The 24,078-nt window shown below is 35.6% G+C and overlaps 1 protein-coding gene across 9 annotated transcripts in view; it reads left to right on the forward strand.

Moving 5' to 3' along the window:
* LOC111001032 (disintegrin and metalloproteinase domain-containing protein 11) overlaps nt 1–24,078 on the forward strand; it is a 338,822-nt gene that overhangs the window by 262,399 nt on the left and 52,345 nt on the right. For all 9 annotated transcript variants that reach the window (XM_045629101.1, XM_045629099.1, XM_045629106.1 and 6 more), the window contains exons 9-10: nt 6,927–6,996; nt 14,227–14,373. In XM_045629101.1, the coding sequence (XP_045485057.1) occupies nt 6,927–6,996; nt 14,227–14,373 (217 nt within the window). The remainder of the gene's footprint in view (nt 1–6,926; nt 6,997–14,226; nt 14,374–24,078) is intronic.

A 24,078-nucleotide genomic window follows, 5' to 3' on the forward strand; every position in this document is an offset into this window, starting at 1 on the left:
CGTAAGATACAGGTGTGTTCTGAAAAGAACAGTTTTATCAGTGTTGTCGCATAGGCTGTAGGCATATCGATAGTGATCTCAAGAGAGCACATCCGAACGCTTCAGCCGCTGCGCGCAGAAAAGGGTCAAATTTTTGCCGCGCCTCGCTTTTGTTGAAACACGAGTCAGGTAGCGAAAGATCCCTTTCGACCACACCATGCGCGTATTGGCTGAACGTTTTAAGTCAACATGTCATTACTACATTTAAGGATAGTCTAAGTTTTTTATACAAATGTATCTATTTTTGTAAAATATTATTAATTCTACATTCAAGATTCAATATACACGCTTATAATATACTCAGTGACATCTTCAACCTCTTCTCGGCAAGTTATTAGGGAGTTTTATTTATCTACAACCAAATTATTCCTAAAGCAAGAACATCCCCTAAAGTGGTGACCCCGACGTGATCGGAGAGAGGGGCCTAGAAGACAAACCTCCGAGAAGAACACCAACCAATCGAAGATGTCGAACTCACAAAATTCCGGTGCAGAGCGTCAAGTATCATCTCAATCGTCGAGCCAAGAAGTCTCCGGCATCTCACTGTCGCTCCGAGTGCCACCATTCTGGCGCGACCAGCCGCTACTCTGGTTCTGCAGTTTCGAAGCCGCAACCGCCGACCTGAAACGAAGCCAGGCCCAACTCGCCCAGATGGTCATCGCACAACTCGAAAAGCAAGATATACAGAACATCGCCGATCTCATTTGCTCGCCGCCGGAAGCTGACTACTACAACGCCATTAAAGACCGCTTAATATCCATCTACGAAGAGTCCAACAGTGCGCAAACGAAAAAACTACTGTCGCAAGTCGAGCTTGGAGACCAGAAGCCCAGCCAGCTGATGAGACAAATGAAGCAGCTTAACAAGGACAAATTTCCTGAGAGCACCATCAAAATGATGTGGCTCGAGCACCTGCCGCCACATATCCGTTCCGTGCTAGCCGTCAGCGAAGCATTCAAAATCAAAACTATGCTCGACGACCTGACTTTGCTCGCGGACAAAATGATGGAAGTACACACGCCGTCTCATCACATCGCTGCCGTCGCACCTCTCGTACCTGCATTACCAACACCTCCAGTGCAACCACAGCATCAACCTACCATCGACACCCTCATCGGTGAAATAAGAAGGTTGTCTTTGGAAGTTGCCGAGGTACGAGCACAACGTCGCGACACTTATCACAACAGTCGCTCTCGCCACCGTTACCAACAACGCTCGCGGAATGCATCAAGAAATCACCACGAAAGCCGACGTGAATCACCGATGGAAGACCGAAGCCGTAGAAAATCTCCAATGCCGTACTGCTATTATCATAATCGGTACGGTATGGACGCGAAGAAATGCGCATCGCCATGCAGTTTTAAGCCCATCAACGATCAAGCACACGGTCAATATCAGTCGGAAAACTAAATGTAACGCTAGCCGCGGCGGAATCTGGCGTTACCGAAGCATCACACCGCCTTTTCGTTACCGACAAGGTAACAAAACTTACTTTTTTGGTAGACACAGGAGCCAATATCTCCGTCCTACCAAAGAAAAAAGGCTCTCACGAAAAACCATTGCCATTCCAACTGTACGCCGCTAACAACACCGTTATACCGACATACGGAGAGAGGACACTACAACTTAACCTTAACCTCCGAAGACCATTCACCTGGAAATTCATCGTAGCAGATGTGTCGAAGCCAATACTGGGAGCAGACTTTCTACAGCATCACCACCTAATTGTTGATGTTAAAAACAGAAGATTGATCGACGGGAAAACACAGCTGGTAACAAACGCTCAACTCAGTACTGCAAACATACCTACAGTTCGCAGTATCGACATTGAGCATAATTACCATAATATACTGGCAGATTTCCCTGGGACGACTAGAATCACGTCAATGAAACTTAGTCCCAAACATTCCGTCGAACACTTCATAGAAACGAATGGACCGCCCCTTCACTGCAGGCCACGCCCCATTGCACCGCATCGCTACGAAATGGTTAGAAAAGAATTCCAAAACATGATTGACCAAGGGTTATGCAGACCAAGCAAAAGCCCTTGGGCCTCACCTCTTCACGTCGTGCCGAAGAAAAATGGAGAGTTACGCGTGTGTGGCGATTATCGAAGGCTCAACGCTATAACTAAGCCCGATCGCTATCCCATACCACGCATACGCGACTTTACATATCAACTCGCAGGGAAGAAAATTTTCTCCACGCTGGACCTCAACCGCGCTTATCAGCAACTACCAGTCAGCGAGCAAGATGTGGAGAAAACCGCCATTATCACACCATTTGGCCTTTTCGAGTTTCCACGCATGTGTCCCGGTCTGAAGAACGCCGGACAGACATTCCAACGCTTCATTCACGAAGTACTGCGTGAACTCGACTTTGTATTTCCATTCGTCGACGACTTGCTCGTAGCATCAACCAATGAGGAAGAGCACCGCAAACACCTACGTACCGTACTACAGAGATTAGATGAATACGGCATTACCATCAATCCATCAAAATGTGTTTTCGGCCAGCCAACGGTTAAATTCCTCGGTCACCAAGTCACGGCGGAAGGAATACAGCCACCACAAGAAAAGGTACAGGCAATCACAGACTTCCCGAAGCCACAAACGATAGAAGAGCTGCGACGTTTTCTCGGCATGGTAAACTTTTACCGCGAAAATATCAAAGACGCTGCGACCATACAAGCGCCGTTAAATACATATCTACACAACGTCAGGAAGCGCGACAAAACTATAATCGAGTGGACCGCTGAATCAACGCAAGCTTACGAAGCATGTAAAGAGAGCATTAAAAACGCCGCTTTACTCGCTCATCCGTCTCATCATGCGACACTTGCCATATTCAGCGACGCGAGTGACAAAACAGCTGGTGCCGCACTCAATCAATTCATCAACAACACGTGGCAACCACTTGGCTATTTCTCGAAGAAATTCACCGATGCACAGACTCGATACAGCACTTACGATCGAGAGCTACTCGCCATTTACATGGCAGTCAAACATTTTCGCAAAATGTTCGAGGGACGAGAAATCATAATATTCACCGACCACAAGCCGCTGACATTCGCTTACACGAAAACAAACACAAACAGCGAATCACCGAGACGCACCCGACAGCTACTTTATATCAGCGAATTTACAACTGATATACGACACGTCAGTGGGTCGCAAAACGCAGCCGCAGATGCATTATCACGCGTAGACGCAATCACATGTCCATCGCCTATCGACTACAACTTACTTGCAAAAGCTCAAGAACGCGATAGCGATACTCTCGAAGCACTAAGTCTACAGAGCAACTTAGCTTTCAAGGAAATCAACCTGCCCGCGTCTAACATCAAATTATATTGCGAAACATCAACCCCATACGTACGACCGTATTTACCAGAGGAATATCGACGTATCGCATTCGACGCAGTACATAATATGAGCCACCCTGGAATTAAGACTACAAGAAAACTAATTTCGCAACGATACTTTTGGCCTTCAATAAACGCAGATGTGGGCTAAAGCATGCATACAGTGTCAGCGCGCCAAAATTCAACGCCACACATCAAGCCCATTAAAAACTTTTTTTTTTTTTTTTTTTTTTTTTTTTTTTTTTTTTTTTTTACTTGGGGAATTAACTTGGGGGGATTAACAACTTTCGCGCCAACCGAACGCTTCGAACACGTGCACATCGATATCGTTGGTCCGCTACCTACCGCGACCACCGGACATCGATACCTCGTGACAATGATAGACAGAGCAACCAGATGGCCCGAAGCATACCCTTTATGCGAAATATCGGCTGAAGACGTAGCAAAAGCATTGTACGAAGGTTGGATTTCCCGTTTCGGTTGTCCTAAAACAATAACAACGGACCAAGGACGCCAATTCGAAAGCAGAGTATTTGCATCTCTTTCTCGCTTACTCGGAATTGAAAAAACGCGTACAACCTCATACCACGCACAATGTAACGGTATCATCGAAAGATGGCACCGTGTTCTTAAGGCCGCATTAAAGGCAAGATTACAGACCGCAAGAAGCTGGATAAACGAACTACCAACCGTCCTACTCGGAGTACGCACCGCTATGCGAAGTGACACTGGCGTAAGCGCCGCTCAACTTACTTACGGATGCAACATTCGCTTACCCGGTGATTTCCTATCAACAACCCGTGATGACGTAATCATGGACTCTGCCTACATCGACCAACTGCGCAACGCAATACGGAATTTACAACCAATGCCGAGCCAACCTCATAGTAACTCCAAACCGATATTTACACACAGAGACCTACAAACATGTGAACGCGTATTCGTACGCATAGACGCCGTAAAAAAGCCATTACAAGCACCTTACGACGGACCCTACCGCGTGCTTAAACGAGACAACAAGATTTTCACACTACAATTGCCTAACCGAGAAATGAATATATCTATCGACAGACTCAAACCTGCCTACACCATCGCCGAGCAAGATATGCCTACGAATACAATACCAAGTTACGACAACAAGCAAACCACATCGAGTGCAAGAGAACCACAAAACCAACCAAATAGCCTGAATCAAAATGATAACCTGAAACATCAGAACGACAACGACAAGCAATATCAAAACGGCAACCTGAAACACCAAAATGATAACAGCCTGAAACAACTAAACAATGAGAGCAATGTAACACCTACAAGGACAACTCGCCGAGGCCGCGTCATACGCCTGCCGGTACGCTTCGCTAGAGGGGGAATCCTGTAGGTGACCAAATTAGCTGTTTACGTTATGTCGTTTGATACGTGAATAAATTGTTCTGAAAAGAACAGTTTATACGTTTACGTTATGTCGTTTGATACGCGAATAAATTGTTCTGAAAAGAACAGTTGTACGTTTGCGTAAGATACAGGTGTGTTCTGAAAAGAACAGTTTTATCAGTGTTGTCGCATAGGCTGTAGGCATATCGATAGTGATCTCAAGAGAGCACATCCGAACGCTTCAGCCGCTGCGCGCAGAAAAGGGTCAAATTTTTGCCGCGCCTCGCTTTTGTTGAAACACGAGTCAGGTAGCGAAAGATCCCTTTCGACCACACCCTGCGCGTATTGGCTGAACGTTTTAAGTCAACATGTCATTACTACATTTAAGGATAGTCTAAGTTTTTTATACAAATGTATCTATTTTTGTAAAATATTATTAATTCTACATTCAAGATTCAATATACACGCTTATATACTCAGTGACATCTTCAACCTCTTCTCGGCAAGTTATTAGGGAGTTTTATTTATCTACAACCAAATTATTCCTAAAGCAAGAACATCCCCTAAAAGTTAATACTGGTAGTAAGATAAATTACGATCAGTTATTTGGAGTTTCATATCTTTTTGACTTGTAGTAGTTTTTCGCCTTCTATTGTCAGCTTTTTATTTCACATTTACAGCTTCAACTGTGTGGTACTGAGTTCATATTACTTAAAATCGTACTTGTATATGTGTTAAAAAAATGGTTTGTATATTGCTAAATAAAGTTTTGAAATAAAAATAAAATAAATCAGTGGCGTTACAATCTTTTTAGGTCTAGGCCTCAGATTCCTTCGACCTTCGACTGTTTGGGTGTAATGGAAGCAGGTTTCCTTACGATGTTTTCCTTCACCGCTCAGGCGAAGGTTACATTCATACATAGAAAGAAATTCTGCCGGGAATCGAACCTACGATCTCAGGAATGGGAGTCAACACTGAAGCCACTAGGCCAAATATATTAGATAGTAATCTATTTATTATTAAATAAAGACATTTAATTCGACAATCTTCTTTTATAAGTACACAGTTACTCTACCTAGATTGTGTGGTGTATGTAACTGTGTATTTATAATAAGTGAGATAAATCTAGTGTAAAAATGCGTCTATTCAAAAAATAGGCCATTCGATGTCTTTAGAAGTTGAGATCTTAATGCGTTAATTATACATGTACTAAAACAACAAGTATTATCCAAACTTTAAAGCTAATTTGAAGACGTGTAATGCGTGAAGATTATATGATAATGTCCTTATTTTTATAATTATTTGCGTTTTTGATATAACAACTTGTTTATAACAATAATTATTGCGAATTTATTAAATCATATTTCTAAACAAATATTCCCCAATAAAACAAAACTTTTAATAGACACCTCATCTTTAATGAAAACTTGGATGAAATATTGGATTTCGCGTGTGTACCAATTTTTGCAAGACGGGTACGACGAGCCCTCTGGCGTTTATAGTGTCCATGGGCGGCGATATCATAGAGGCATACACTGCGGCATACCACATCAACTCTTACTTCTGCATTAAAGACAATTGAATTCAGGAATAAAAAGTAGGTACATTGTTTAATAATTATACATTTACCCAAGTATACCCACTTTCGTTTAACATTTACCAAGAAAAATTATTGTCGGAATATGTTTACGACGAAATCCCACAGAGATTATTGAGGACCCTACGATGGGTATGCTAATTTCCTCATGGAAATTTATGCCTGCACCAAAGGGCTCGAATATACAATAAAATATGGTTTGCCGGCTTTGAGGAATGCTTTTTTTGGTTAAAATAATGTGCTTACTATAAGTGGTTCTTTTAAATTTGGTGGTTTTCTGAACCTATAATCGCCATGAAAACGAGTGTAAAATTATTTAATTTTTTAGATCTTTAACTAATACTTTATACTGTTCTGAATTTCCATAACTTGTGGCCCCCTCAGGCCAATTTTGGGTGTGCTTCTCTGATTATTTTCTGAATCATAAATTTTAAATATGAACGCTCCTAACAAATGACAATCAGAAAAATAAAATACAATCGTAGTTTAAAGTATTTAAACGAGTCAAAATTGTGGTTTATTCTACCATTTAAATAATTAAAATCTTCTTTACAGGCAACTTTTGGCGCCAAACCTTCGCCAAACCATATACCATCCAAATGGAGCTGAAAGTGAAATAAGGACGGTAAGTACAGAATAATGTATAATTAATTAATTAGAATCACTTGATTTGAGAACTGGCAGTAAATGTACAATTAGAAGCATTTAACAATATGTATTATGTATTCTTTACTGACGTTAATAAGTGTACATTGTGTTACCTAAATTAATAAAAACTTTTTTTTTAAAACAAAACATCGTAAGGAAAATACTCCGACAATCAATAGCAACAAACCTGGATTTCGGGCTATAATGTCTTAAATCACTGACACATGCCATTTTTGGGTCTAACGTATCGTTTCCCCAAAGTTGTTTCATGAATATTTCTTAGTTATTTTCTAGTAGCTTGCAAATATAGCACAAATTAACACAAATAGCATATGTCATTCAAAGTGCAGACGAACAAAGCTTTAGTCGGGCTTCAAAACGAAAATCTCTATTTGGAATTGTATGTGCTGTATCCAAAGGTGCAAAATACACAATAACTTTCCGTAATCGCTCTCGACTGCAATTTGTCCAAACTTTGACCACTCTCTAACTTGCACTCGATAAACTAGAGATTTATTCGACAGATAGTATTTGTCGTAGATTAACTAGGATTAAAGAGAAAATGGATGTAAGTTTAGCGCGAGAAATTGTAGATTTCTAGGAATATAACGCGAATAGGGTAAGTGGTTTTATGTAATTATTATAAGAACAATACTTTATTAGAAGCAATACGATTGGTGAACTGGAATAATTTATGTTTTTATGTGTGTTATTAGATAGCAACATTTACGGGTCACGGGTCAATTTTGTGCAAAACAGCTTCGGGGCAGTCAGATGGTACACTGGTCAATATCCTCTTCTTAGATTAGAAGACCAGTAAAAAATCCTTCCTCAGATTCAACTTTGGCTTAGAAGATCAGCAACCAAATAATCTAAACTAGGTTTTGACTGCTCCTTGAGCAGTTTGACTCTTTAATTGGCAGCATCTTCCATTTTAAAGTAATATTAATTATGATATTTCTTAATATGAAGACGGGATCTTTGCTTGTATATAAGGGAAAATTAGTTGGTCTAAGAATGTTTTAGATTTTAATTGAGTTTCGACAGTTTGAATAATTTATCAGCGAATATTGTATAAGCCGATAACTCAGATTGCTCTCAAATCAAATTAAATTATTTCTATTATTCACAACGAACTTATCCATGAAAATCTATGTCTTAAGTTTTGCTTAATTTTGAATGAATTATGTGAATAAAGGATTGATGTTATCTCCAAGAAATTAATACAATCGGTTTATTTGTATGAAATTTACATTAAATGAAAGAAAATAAAGAATTTCACAATAGTATAGTAGAAACAGGACACAGTTTTTCTGTCCACCAGAACGTTAAACAGTTTAACATTTATAATCTATGACTAAATACTATAATCATTACCATTAAAGTTATAAAAAACCTGTATACTGTTAGCCTATTATGGCTTTGAGGCCATAATGGCCCAAATGAAGTGGACACTTGAGTGTGCGAAGATTGCTTACATTTAGTTTAAGCTTCTAATTTTTAACTTAAATATATATATGTAACTTAATTAAGGTTTCGTTACAAAACACGTGTTCAAATTTTAAAAATTATACTCGCAAAGTAATTCTCTCAAAAAAATCATGAACAGTGAAGGCCAAAGAAAATTTTCTAAATTACTATCTATTTCCGCACAAATATCCGGAGTCGCCGGATTAACGGCCTTACGGCGGCTGTAACACATTGCTCTAAGGGCCGCAGTCCAAAACTCTGTGCAAGCGACAGCGATAGCGGAACAGAACGTATAGGATAGACGCAAAACAGTTTGACTGTATTTTCACTTACGACTGAGCCAGTTTGCAATAAGAACCCAACAAAGTCATCATATTCCTTCGTTCATGAGACTTCACTCTAACTTATTTGTTTACTAAAGCTAAGAATACTATTATATTATTATACAGTCTTAAACAGTAATGGACTGGTCCAAGGAACAAAGGAATAAGATGATGATCGTTCAGCCGGATAGGGCCGCATCTTAAAGTAGTAAAAATTTAACTTATATAAGTTCTGCTTAATGTATGTTTAGATGCTTCGTTGCTGACCACGACGCTCAGACATGAGCTGCCGATTAAAGAGAGAGAGAAATGTATGTCAATAAAGCATGGATGAATAAAGGCTGAAGAAAATTAGGAATCTTAAAATAATCTACTTGGATTGATAATGGCTGTGTAAATATATCAGAATTTTCTGATCAACTCCCCGTTATGAAATGAATGAATGAAAAGAAATGAAATCGTTTATTTGCTATAATAGTGGTACAAAAATATTTATCATGCTCTTACTGAGGTTTAAGTTCCTACTCGTATTTAGTTTTTTAGTTATTTTATTATTTAATTATTATTATGTGGTTGGTGTGTTAAATTTTTTCCCTTATCTTGCTTATGTTCTTATATAATTGATGTGTATGTGTGTTATTTAAGATGTCATATTTCTTGTTTATTTCTTCATAGTTGTTTTAGAACGTATAAATAAATTAATATTCTCTAATTAGAAATAGTAATCCAAACACGAAAGCTAACGGCACAATTTAATTTCTTGTAGAGTCACAAAATCGCTTGCGCTCTACATTCTAAACACACCCTAAGGGTGTCACTATGCAAACGCTAACGTTCGGACGTCATAAAACGATCCGTACCGGTGCTTCAGTGAACTCACCCTGAAGATACGCTGGCACGCAATTTTCTTGACCTCCATTGACCGTGTTTGCGTGAACGGGTTTAATTGGACCATTTTTGGGCCGGACCGTGAGTTACGTAAGCTATTTCGTGATAGTAAACACTGTTGTTTATGGAAATGTATCTTCAGAGACGGATTTTTTTATTACAACGGCAAAAGATGGTTCTCGATTTGCCAGCAATTTTTTTATTCTAAAAGGGAGATCCAAAATTGTAATCCATGACAAAGATATCTCTCTTTTTGTGATTTTATATTTCAGAGGTCTTGTTCCTATTCAATGTGGATTACCACATTGAATAGGAACAAGACGCCTAAAGAAGACTAAAACTTTTAAAGAAAAACACTTTTTTAACGGATTATAGATATGTATTATTATATTTAAACTTATAATTATTTGTACATAATTTTAAATTTAAACCGACGTTTCGCGTGCTTTACAGCGTGCGTGGTCACGGTGACTGAAGACAAAGGTGTTAAATGTCAAAAAGTATTACAGCTGCAGAAAATGTTGTGTTATCTGTATTTATTTCCCCGGAGTTGGTATCGACTAAAAGATGTAGGGTTTTTGCAGAAATTGCTCACGGTGTCCTCCATTTTCGCGGGTTATAGATATGTATTATTATATTTAAACTTATAATTATTTGTACATAATTTTAAATTTAAACCGACGTTTCGCGTGCTTTACAGCGTGCGTGGTCACGGTGACTGAAGACAAAGGTGTTAAATGTCAAAAAGTATTACAGTTTTTAGTGTTTTTCTTTAAATGTGTAAAAGTTATGTAAATAAAAGACAATACTATAAAACTTTTAAGTTAATTAGGGTAGTGTATATAAGTGCAAGTTTCAAAATATTATAGAACAGTAAGATTTTTAATGAACCTTAGCTATTCACTAGTATTGTAGAAACTGTCAGCATAATAATAGTTATTAACCATAATTTTTTAATGACAATTCTGACCGATCAAATGTTAAAGATCCTAGTCACGATTAATGATTTGTAGGTACTTCAACATTTTATGTCTGACATAGTAACTAAAAATTAATACCCAACCTAACCTAAACTAATACTAGTAGCACAGCCAGCAAACTATAAATTAAAAGTGTCATATTATTATTATTATTAGTATTAGTCGTAATTGCTTACAGTGCCTCAAGCACATTTAGCCAGAGAAGTGACATTTTGCGCATGTCTTGTGCACTAGGTATATATGTGTTACATGTTCGACAGATATATTTAGTTGCATTCTGGCGGATTTCACAAGAATTGCATTATTAATAATTAATTATAAAAAGTTTAGGCTTAATATTTCGTGTTTTATTTAAACAGTCAAAACCGTTGGGACGCCATCGTTTACAACAACATACCGGTTATATTAACCAAAATCAAAGGTCCCGGCTGAATTCTTATGTATTAGGACCTTAACAACTTTAATTTTTATGTAAATACATTTTCTACTGTTTTACTAGTAAGCTATTGTAATAAAAAGATATAAGGGTATAACTAAAAAAAAATATAAATAGTACACCTTAATGATCGTTGTTTTACATTGTTTAACTGATTGGTAATCATGAAAAACAGTGTAAAATCATGAGATTTTTCCAAGCACACACTCGGCTAAATTAAACAAGGTGGGAAGAAAATTGAAAGCAATCTAAACTTCCTTCAATCCAATTTGAATTTCCTTCGGCCCCTTCGATACAGGGATGGCTTAACACGATACGACCTCCATCGAACGTTTGCCAATCACTTTCATTTTCAATTTATTTTAAGGGAATTTATTAAAATCTCATTAACACAAAAAACGAGGTCAGTACTGTGTTAAGTGTATAATTTTCTTAAATGTTAATTTTTAAATACTTTACAAAACCTCTCACTTGGAGAAGGGAGATGATGATATGATAAATCAACAAATTATTATCTTCTAATATGACATAACAATTGAACATTTTAATTAGTAATAAATATAATAGCATTCAATCGTGATACATAAACTTGTTTTCATTCAGAAGAATTTGTATTTTTCAAAAGCGGTCGTAATTTACATTTTTTTAATTTTGTGTAAGGGTAGCACACTTTACGATTTTTTCTACATCGTAGCATACATACAGATAAATTCCATGGGAAGAAACCACTCCTCTCAGACAGTTCCAGTCTTAGCCTAGTAATTCTCTGACCAAAATACAACATGAACCGCACAGTAGTACATCTAGTTAGGAATAATTTGATAAATGCTTCCTATCAAAAAGCAGCCGCAAAGAATCTTAAACTCGGGACATTTACCGATCCATAATTTTTCTCCAACGTTGCGTCCTATAATTAAATTTTCAAGAAGTAGGGGAGGTGATCTTAAAAAGATTCATGCGTAAAAATCGGCCCCCAGACCGCCCTCGTTTAGGAGACAGGATTAATAGACGTCAAACGCAATAATATTATCGCCTGGTAGAAATATACCTTTCGTTTGAATTTTATAGATATAAGGATCTGATTTTCGTAAAAGTTTTTCTTCTAGGTTTTAAACATTTCATAGGGATAGACAAATCATATCGGTATTTATTAATTTATCAATCCTTCCGCTAACATACATTATATACAACAAAAAACATGTTTGTGTGCTTATGTGCACGCGTTAGAAGTTATAGGTACTTTGGCGTAACAAGATAAAAATCTATTTATTTTTTTATCTTTTGCCTTATTATGCGTTTGAAAAAAAGGACACTAACAATAGAAAAAAGGTATTTAAATACATTGAAAGTTTTATTATAATGCATTATTCAGTTAAATAAAGTTTATTTAAATATCCCAAAAATATTATTTCTGCATAATTAAAGAAATTGACATTTTTTATTTTAAAATATTGACTATGCCATCTTCTGGGTTTCGGTTTTTTGTGACGGTGTGCGCGTGCATCGAAATTACTCTCATCATTTATACCTAACGCGTCAAAAGAAGTATAGCTGCATAAACAATTATACGTAATATATAGCCAAAGTTTGAATACGTCATATTTACAAACAGGTTCAAACATTTAGAAAAGGAAAAAAATCGATAAAAAATCGTTAATATATTTAACTAAATACTAATACCTAATATCAGTTGTGTTGTATGATGGTGTAAAAGTGTGGATAATAAATAATTATGTAAGTGAGGGTGTGAGTGTGGGGTGTGCTCATGATGCAGACGATTTAGTGCTATGGATATTCTTAATACTTCTTTTAAGCATATTCCACGATAGATTAAATGGCCACGAAAATGGCCATGTTCATCATACTCGTGCTATGTTTCTTATAGTGACTGGTTGGACTTGAATTCGTGTATTCTGCGTTTTTTTTTTGACTATGTATTTGCGTGTAGTTCCCACGAGAATGTAAGTGCGTGCTCCTATTTAACCATGGACACTGCTGATAGAGGACACATCTTTGATTTTTATTTATTCAATAAAGATGTAAAGAAGCTCGTTGTATGGCAATAAATTAATGCATCTTTCGTCAACACTTGAACTGCTTTTACAAATTAATATCTTCCCGTTTTCAATAACCGTTCTGGAAACGACATAAAATTACTTACTAAGAATTGGGAAAATACACAAAAAATGCGAAAATAGTATTACGGGCGAAATATTCCATCCGCATCCTTTTGAGGGACGAATGAATGAGTCTTTTCGATTTAGAAGCTCATTCGGTCCCATTCCTTTCGTTCGCGAGTGAAAAGAAACAACGTAATTGCAACCGCGGCTTTCAGTCTCGGTCCACTAAAGTAGAGGTTCTGGGGGCGTCAGCAGATTATTGATTATTAAAAAAATTGTTTTGCGCAGATGTGACCAGGATATGGAGAAAACTTTATCCCCATATTACCACGATTTTTTTTTACGAAAATTATTTTTTTTCGATCAATAAACATATTATCTGCACTCATTAATTCGAATATTTTTTTATTAATTCAACAACAAATATTTGAGATTACATCGCTTATTGTTAAGAAGAATTACACGTAGCATAACAATGAGTCAAGTTTTTTCATGTCGTTCACCGATTTATAAGTTCACGTAAAAAAACTATGCACACCATTGCAACAATATCTAAAATACTTTATAAGTAACTAGGTAACTAGCGGACCCGACAGACGTTGTCCTCGCCTATCTTAAGTAAAAAAAAAATTAAAAAACATCTAATGGTAATTAATCTGAACTATTCTTATTATTGATGATAATACAGAAAAAACAATAGTATGAAATCTTAAAGTTTGAATCGCTTTTTTACGGGCCACAAAAGGCTCTCAACATCTGTATGACAAATAAGGATATCTGGCGAAGCAAGAAATTGTTTTGCAAAATTTTTTTTCAATACGTAGGTAACACTGAAAATGTTTAGAACTGGCCAGTTAGAAACATTGCTAATGATTTTTTTTAATTTAAATTTTAGAACTCTTTAGTAACCTATTTCATTAAGTTGTCATTTGTTTTCCTGAATTGGCGGCAAATAATTGTGTAATAAATAATTTATTGTGCCTTTTTCAGGAAATCGAGCACTGCTACTATCACGGGACAGTTAAAGACTATCCCGGTGCTTCGGCCGCATTCCACACATGTAATGGCGTATCGGGAGTCATCCACATCGGGAATGAGACGTTCGTCATACATCCCTTCTACGGCGGTGATCTCTCGGTCAGTTGCATGTTCTATACATAAATTAAATTACGGCAAGAGAAGGCATTTCGATGATCTTGTTACACCTTCGCTTGGGGGGTGTTTGTACCCGTTCAGAATAACTCTTTGGGTGGTGTGCTGGTTCGCGCCCTGCTAATACAGAGCGGAAGGTGGGCGAGCTTTTAGCTATTGATGGGGGCTGCAGCTTGCGAGGAGCCAGAAAGTTCCACTCACTCTCGTAAACTTACTGACTGACTTAACGAAAGGAGGAAATTGGACATGGATGCTTTTATACCTTAAATAAAGCGTATTTATGATTTATAATAAAGTCATATTTATTGGTTATTATTATAAATTACCGGATACACTTATATAAAGTCAAAAAGTATCACAGAGAAGGCTTCTGTGATTTACTGGAAATTTTGAGAAAAATCGTGGTCTTACAAAAGACGTGTTAAATATATCGATGTAAACTAATACCTGCAGATGAGTTTCATCATCGGATCATAGGAAATTCCACCCATAATCCTAACAATATTAATATTAAGAGCAGTATTGGTCTAGTGGCTTTAGCCTCTCTCATCCCTGAGGTCGTAGGTACTCTTTTTGACTGTGCACCAATGAACTTTCTTTCCATGTACGCATTTAACATTCGCTCGAACGGTAAAGGAAAACATGGTGAAGAAGCTGGCTTGCCTTAGTACAAAAGAAGTCGACGGTGTGTCCGACACCAGATCACCTACTTGAAGAGCGTTCAAGTATTAAGTAAGGAATTTCGGGGTTGGGGGGTTGTTTGGGGTAAAACGTTACGATCCGGGGCGGCGATTGAATTATGCTTTATTGTTATATTATTTTCGAGTTTCCGTTACTTTACACCACATAAATGGCAACTTATAGGCTTAATGAGTCACTGGGTGGTAACGAAACGTTTTACTATTTAGTTCAGAAACGTTACGGCACGTTACATGGGAGGGGTCAAGAATCTCCAAAAATTGCGTGAATGCTCCCTTGCTTATTTGAAGCAGATACAGAAATCTGAGGCCCAGACCGGGTTTGATTTTTTTTACGACATCATTAAGCATATTAAAAGACATAGACACATACAAAGTCTAATAACCTAACAATGAAATAAACACGTAAGCATTTTTCGAAATCGGTATCAAAGCAATTCAAATGAAGCGAAATTTTCAAATTTTATGTGAACCACAACCTCAAACATTTGACGTGCATCAAATGGCGGCATCGCAATTACAGTGCATGCCATGTTACAGGTCAGAGAATCCTAAACAAAGCAACGAACGGCCAGAATTCCGATTTGACCGCGACATGTTTCATTATCACTAATTAATAATAGTGATAACAGTGGTCGCTAGAGATCACCGTGATTTGCAAGTTAACGGGCAATTTAACTAATTTCCGCTATTCAATATACATGAAGATTTCAATTTGATTGAACCGTGGTTAGCTTTACATTTTGGTACGTGAAGTTAAATGGCTATTTGTGTCAGGTGTCCTGAAATGACGGTCAATGTTGACGACAAATGTATCTATTTCCCACATAATTATTCTTATCCGTTACTACTAATATAATAGAAAATTAATTCGTAGAACCAGCTGCCGACTGAAGTATTTCCGAACCAATTTGACTTAGGGTCGTTCAAAAAAAGAGCGTACAAATTTTTAAAAAGGCCGGCAACGCACTCGCGAGCCCATCGAGTGTCCATGGGCGGCGGTATCACTTAACATCAGATGAGCCTCCTGCCCGTTTGCCCTTTGTTCTATAAAAAAAAGACACCAATAATTATACAATTTCAATACATTTAAATATATATACGTATAAATCAATTCTACGTAACTTATATTACACTTCTACAGGGACCAATTTTTTTTTATTTGTTTTGATTTTTTTAATTATTTTTATTATAACTTTGTAGATTAAAAAAAATTTAAATACTGTATACTTGATTGGAAATAAAATATTTTTTCTAATATTACATATATTATTATTACTTTTCTCTTTTATAAATATTAATCTTGTGAACACACATGTCATTTATGCACACTGTGTCTTTGTTTTGTGTTCTCTGTAAGGGTCTGTATGTCCCTTTTTTTTAAATCAAGTCAAGTATGCGACCCAAGTAGGAACAAAATCAATACTGGTTAAAAAACTAAACATTGATTAAAACAATTAACTGTAGTATTAAGCATATGACTGAGAACGATAAGATTCTTGACTGAAAAATAAAATAGAGGAAGTTTTTCAGTATTTTCGTAGTTGTGAAATTGTTAAATTTTTCGTGACATAAGGAGCATTTAGTTTCCGTGTCTGGTACAGTCCGTGCTCAAAGAGCCCTTTTGCATTTAAGTATTTTATTTAATTTTATCATAACTCTTGTTTATAACTCTACTTCCAACAGACAAATGGTATTTACAATATTCTTACCCTACATAGTACACTACATTCAATATAAAAAGTTGATCCCTGTGGCAGTGAATCTTAAATCTGGCAGTAATTTCCCAATATATCGCTATACTTATTAGTTGAACGAGGAAAACACCAGCTCTCGGTACGAAAATAAATATTTAATTTATCTTTAAGTACATCAATTTATTTTTAACATATGAACTACATTAGAACAAGATTAAATAACTCTTCGTTTTTAAAGAATTATAGTTTTAAATATTTATAACACGAAAATATTATTTAATCGTGTAAAGTAACGTTAAACGAATCTAATGAAGTAAACATTAAACCACATTTTTGAAAACAGGTAAAAACATATATTAACTGTGTTATGGAAGACTTCGCAAATTACTTAATGTATACATAAGATAATGAATAAACTAGATGAATATTATTTTTATTAAGTAAACAATTAACTGAGTCACATTTACAATACATACACATAAAATTTTTAAACTATCTAAACTAAATTTACGTTACTTACAAAATTTAGATATATAACAGCGGAATATTTAACAATAAAATCGCAAAGTATATTTTGAGTTGTATAACCTCTTGAGTTGTATGCCAGAAAAGTTGTATTTTAAATAGTTTGTTCACGACTAAGCAGCATGAGTAGTTGTTTCATCATTTTAAGAGCTGACTTTAGATAGTAAAATTATGACAATTTATGAAGTGGATATACCAAAAGACAGGAATTTTGATTTGAAGGTATTTTCCAAAAGAGAACACACAGATACCTAAAAAGAATTACATGGTTGAAATATAAATGTGTTTAAGTGTTGTAACTGAAATAAAAGGCTATTAATATAAATACACAGAGATCATTAAGCCGAATTTCAAAAAGCTGTAAAAAAATTGATAATATATAATCTTAGGTATTCTAACAAGGTCCCTTGATACAAACTGTTGCAGACCCGTATCTGTCACAAGCTCCGACATTTATCAAGACCTTCCTTATATACAACATATCATCAATTTACTTTTACTCCAAGCATATGAAACAATTTACTAAACAGCGTAGTAAATAATGATATTGTACGAGCATGAGACACAAATTTGTGAATTTGCTATTCTTCAAAGTTCAAAGTTCTCAAATATTTCACATGACTTACTTTTACCACAGAATTTCTACAAAATAACGACCAAATATATATAAAAGCCATTCATTTATATACTTTATATATAAATACTATTATATTCGTTTCTAGATATCTTTATGCCCTATTTTAGCAAAGGCCTACTTCTAAGTTAGGTTGTATTACATAAATAATTTTTAATATATTATACTGGTGTGTGCAATAAAGGCTTATTAATAATTACAGCTCATGCCACACTGCCTTTTAAGGCTTTTCATCGTACCAGTCCCCTTTCAAAGACTAGGCTTAATAATGGTATGTGGAGGATTGTGGAGGAATGTGGGGAATGTGGAGGACATTGACAATCAAGTCGACATTACAAAGGTTCCTCTCTAAATACATTCAGTGTAATTCAATCAACGCATCTAGCAAACATAATTACATCTCACTCGGCTCTTAATTAACTGTAATCATTATGTAATGAGTTTTACGGCGCAGGCGCGTCTAACTGAAGCCTTCATAAATAGTCCTTAGAAGGCAAACGCTTGCCAAATAGGCTTTGAGCTCTTCATAGATCTGTAGGCTTTAGTGAGAAATGTTTGTGCTACATTTAAAACAATTAACTATTAAATAATACAAAAATTATCGGTTTTGTTCGTTCCCATAGCTTCAAACGTATTTCTCACCTGATTCTCTGAGTACCAATTGAACCCCATCTTACAATACATCTAGAAAGCCAAAAAATGTTCACATATCTAAAACAATAGGAGTAGCAAACGTCCGACTACTGTGCGCTCGTGACGCAATAACCTTTGTTGGTGGTGCAACAATCACAGTTTCTAATTAATTTTGTGTCTGTATAATTGTGTGCATTTACTATAGGCACTTTTGATAGTTAAAATTGAAAGTTAAAAATATTTAAAAACATTACTAGTTCGTTCAAAAAGATAATTTAAAGTGGAGAAGAATCGGCAAGAAATCCATATGTACTCTTTTAAAATAGATTTTACGATATACATTGTTTTGATAATTGTGAAAACATACACGCAGCATAGGAATAATAAAAATTGGTTGAGAAGATCTTGTTTTATTATTATTAAAGATTCCCACATCATATATAGTACTAAATCTACGGTATATGTTACATACTTATTTATCTAAAATGTAGAACCACACACATAAACTCACAAAATAATAATATACAAAGAAAAAAAATAAAATGAGAGATATAAAAGAAAGAAAGAAAGAACTTTATTAGAAACAAAATACAGGAATGTTTCGATGAAGTAGAGTGCACTGGCCCCCACGCTAGGATTCCCTGTGTTGTGGGCAGCCAGTCTCTTCCTTTTCATATCTAAACAGTATTGCTTAATTAATTCTACATAACACAATTATAATCAAAAACAATATTTAAAATAAAAAAAACCAGCAAAACTGCGGATTCGTTTCAGATTTATAGTAACATTAAATTAAATACACAAACAATTACAAAAGGACAAAATTATACCCAAAGGAAATACCTTGTCTTGTGTCTTGTACGATGTGGACCACATATGGTTTATGCTGCTACAACGATACTGCATCGGCGATGTTATAAATCATTTCCGTAATAATGTCACGCGAACGGCTCGTAAGATAAATTTGGCGTCACACAAAGGACTCGCAGAGTAGGACTGACTATTATTTTAAGAGGAACCTCGAAGTAGCATTAATCAAGGCTAGAACCGACTGGAAAACTTTGTCTTTGACGGAACGCGAAAACAGAAAGTTGAAATGTATGATTAGCATCTGAAAAGCTTTCGCTTGTCATTTTTTAGCTTTGAGCTAAGGTATTGAAGAACTCGAACGAATTGCAGGTTATTATATCACTTAAATAATTAATTTTGTATAATAATGTATCGATTTATATTTATTGAAGTGTAACTTCTTTAGGTTTCTTTATGAGGGTAATTTTTACGAAATGTCACGAGTATGTGCAGCGTTTTGGCGAGGAAAAGGGAGAGAGCGAGAGAGACCGATTGGGAGAGAGTGAGAAAAGATGATCGATAAAAAAATACAAGCTATTGGTTGATGTATTCATTTAGTAGGTTAGAACTATAGATGGCAATTCTGTCACTTAACGTCTTGTGCGAACTGCGAGTAAACGCAGATTTTTATTTTTTTATATAATCATTAGCAACATAGATATACAAATACATTGAGTAATCATATACTGGTACATGATCATCTAATGGGGTTTTACTAGTAATAATTAATTTACAAAGAAGTTTCATTTCTGACATGTGTACTGTGTACGCACGCATTTTAATTTATAATCTAAAATTATTGTTCAATCTCAATATAATAATAATGAATTCATTTATTCCTTGCAATGTTCAACCATATTATTTAAAAAAAACTATTTTTAAGGCCTGTTTATGATATTGGTCTCCTACAACTGGCTGGCAATCTTGAGCATTTTACTCTCAATCTTCCCCACAACTTCTTTAAGCCTTTCAGCCCAGCGTGTCGTTTCGTCGTGAGGTTTCTCTCTGCTTTTCTCTGGTGGCCGCTTGTTACCGTGTATAACCTGTCATCAGTGTCAATCTGTCATTGTTCATGCGAGTGGGGTGGCTCACCCATTTCCACTTAAGTGGTTATAAACATGTCTAAGACTTGTTTCTTCTTAAGTATATTGCTCTGCCTTCATTACTTTGAATCCCCAAAGTTTGTTACATCGCAATCGCAGTCCTCAATTGTAATATAATATTAATAAATACACTTAATTGTTAATAATAATAATGTGTATATCATTTAATCAACGGACGCATTACAAGGTTTTACATTAAATTGTCGGTAATAAACAATGTTTATGTATCTGAAAAAATAAATCGTTCCATTTTGTGTATCTATTTTAAGTCACACATGTTATCTCCATATATTTCCCAAGATCTATTGCATAAATCGAGCGAGCATAGGGCAACATTTCCCGACATAAACTGTATAAACCTTCTAAGACGGAGACACGACTAAATTAGCTGTCGATGGACACACATGAGAGTCATTTATTACGTCAAAGGTCCACTTACGAGCTAAGTGACGTCGTGGATTACGATAGACCACAGTTTATTGCAGGTGTTGCGGTTTACTTAGGGATTTTGTGTTCGAAAGGTGTACGGATTTCGTAATATATTTTAGACACAACATAAATATTAATTAAAGTAATAATTACATTATGAAAAATGTATCGATTTAGTAAAAATAATACGATTATTGGTCATAAAAAGCATCCAATTTTTTTTGCTCATTCACATTATATTTACTTTCCTACATATTTTTAACTATACCACTTCTTCTTCTTCTTTTTTACCTTTGTATAACGCAACATGACAGAAAAAGATGACGAAAGTGTTCTTCGGCTGAATCAGTGTATTTATTAATTTATTGCAAGAAAAAATTGTACAATATTATTTTTGTAGTATGGTACGAAAATAATACTGTACCACCATATTATTTTTGTACTATAGTACTCGATAAAAATCGAAAGTTCCCATATTTTTTCCACACGTGCATATTGTCTTAATATTTTTTTCTACATTATGAGTAATATCAATTAGTCTGTAGTAACATTTATAACATATTTTGAATAAGGTGACAATTGGGTTAATTCGGTTTAAGGTTAAACATGTAATAGGCGCCCACGAAAGTTGAAAATCACTCGAAATTTAATGTTATGTAAGACAATACTAAAAAGGGAATTTTCTCTGGTTTCGGCACCTTTTACGACAACAATCTTTCGTGCGAAATGAATTACCAGCCACCACTGTTTTTAAGTACTTCAGTATTAAGATGTATATCTACTTATAAATAATTTATGTTACATCAAAATTACTAATATTAAAATCGTTACAAATTTTAGAATGGAATGGTCACTAGGTATAACGTGCTAGCATAACCGGCGTGTATTGAAACGTTCAAAGACTATACACTATTATATTTCTGACGTCGTTTTATCGCGTTTTACACATGAGCAACGCCATCTGTTGTTCAATAAATAAATGTAATTAATAATTTAGACAACTGCCTCACGATTTTTTAAATCAGTCGAATTAAATGGCGTAGCTGTGTTGTTTATGTAGTTCTTAATTTATTTCGGTGTACCATAATCTTCATATATGTAAAAAATACATATTTGGCAATATACTAACTTTGCTATATTAGCTTTTAAGCATACGAAAGTTTTCATTAGCGAATAATGGATGAGTTTATCGCTTAATAAACTGAGTGGTTGGCACGAGGTCGTGAGTTCAGAGCCATCCTACAGCTTAATGCTTCTAGGAATAATCTCCGATGCCTGATAACTTTGAGCTAAATCAAACATTCCACAAATTTTCCCACGTTTTGCGGGATACTGCGGTTTGGAAATTACGGCTTAGCTAAATTAGTTTGAGCAGAGCCTTTGCTATATTATAGGTAAGCAAAGATGGCTGTTAATAACTTGGCCTTATTAATTTACTGAAATCATTTTGATATTTTGCCTAATTTATATACGTAAAACACAAAACAACAATAAATAAATAGGAAATCTATGGCGTCGTATTATCAATAGATGGCACCACATGTTGTTTGCATTCGTAAAACTAAATAATTTATTTATTGTTATTCGATAACTTTTTCGATATTTTATTACTTATTCTGCTATTCGCAGCGGAGAATCTACAAAAAGAGATGACTAACATTGTTCCAGCCGATCTTGAGTTATAAGTCGGGCTAACACGACTTTGTTTTACATATTTAGATATCTGACTTGCATGTACCGATGTTAAATCTTTCCACAACAGAGTTTAACATCCAAAGGAATTCTTTCGAAAATTACTCAAACGTGTGAAAAATATTTAGCAGGTACGCGTATACCCAGAATTCCGCGTACGTGTCATGTTCAATTTCGAGTTAATTCCTTATATACGTGTAAAGGGCAGAAATCTCGAAGCTTTTAGGTAAAAGAGCAATGGGGTACCGAGTGGCACATTTATCATTAGGTATAAAAGGCGATGGCTGATTTCAGTCCCCAGAGACACTAAGGGTGGCATTCACACTTTGTAATTGGTTTAATGGTTTCCTTTGATACATGAAAAATGTTATTTCTCTTAAAAATAGTGTAGAAGTTTTTCATACAACGGGTTTAAATTAAAAAAATATATTTACTTGTAATAAATTTATTAATCCTTTAATTGTAAGCCTTTAATTTTGTTTTATGTATGTACCTAATACGTAATACGTGGGGCGATGCCTGGCCATGCGTCATACTCGTGAACGGGTGCTACTTGTGGTGACTGGTCGTACTTGAATTCGTGTATGATATGAGTTGTTTTAGTACGTATTTGCATGTTGTTCTTACGAGTATGTAAGTGCCTGGTCCTAGATCCACAATGCCTTCTACTGATAGAGGACAAATCTTTGTTTTTAATTTATTTAGAGTTTATTCCCAGTTCTTCTCTTCCGTTCTACGCCGTTGATTTGATAACTGGCAGTAAATGTAAAATTACAAGCATTTAATGTATATTTCTTTTTTTTGACGTTCATAGGTGTACATTATGTTACCTATTATATATGAATAAATGATTTTTTATTTGATTTGAACAGTAAATAGGTTTCTTACAATAATTTACTAAAGCTATTCAAGTTCACTATAATGAGAATTTCACTAACAGCACGTTGCTGCACGCTTTGTCCAGAGATTAAACTAAGAGGATCGGGTCTCGACTCCCACATGAAATGTTTCCCGGAAATTAGGTTAGGGGGCCATTGTTTCGGAATTTATTGTTGGTGTGATGAACGTTTCAGAATTGCGTGTGAATTTAATGTTGTTTTAATAATATAAAACGTAGTGGCGTTAAATACGTTTTTACTTATTTACTGTTATTTACTTCGATGTTCTTATTATTTAATAAATTCAGCTAACGGTAGGACATCATCGCCGTCGCCGGGGTTACCTGGCCGCGCCTGGCCTGCGACAGACGCGAGTGGAACCGGATGGAGGAGGCCTATGTCCGACGGTGGACAAACCAAAACTTAACTAAATGATAAAACATTCCTGTTTTTTTTTTGGAAATAAAGGCTTTCATTATTAGTATTACTAACAAGTAGGTTAACGTTCTCTAAGTGATGGACCTTTGGTCACCCATAGTGACAGAAACCTCG

This window comes from Pieris rapae, chromosome 8, assembly GCF_905147795.1.
Source record: "Pieris rapae chromosome 8, ilPieRapa1.1, whole genome shotgun sequence".
NCBI lineage: Eukaryota > Metazoa > Arthropoda > Insecta > Lepidoptera > Pieridae > Pieris > Pieris rapae.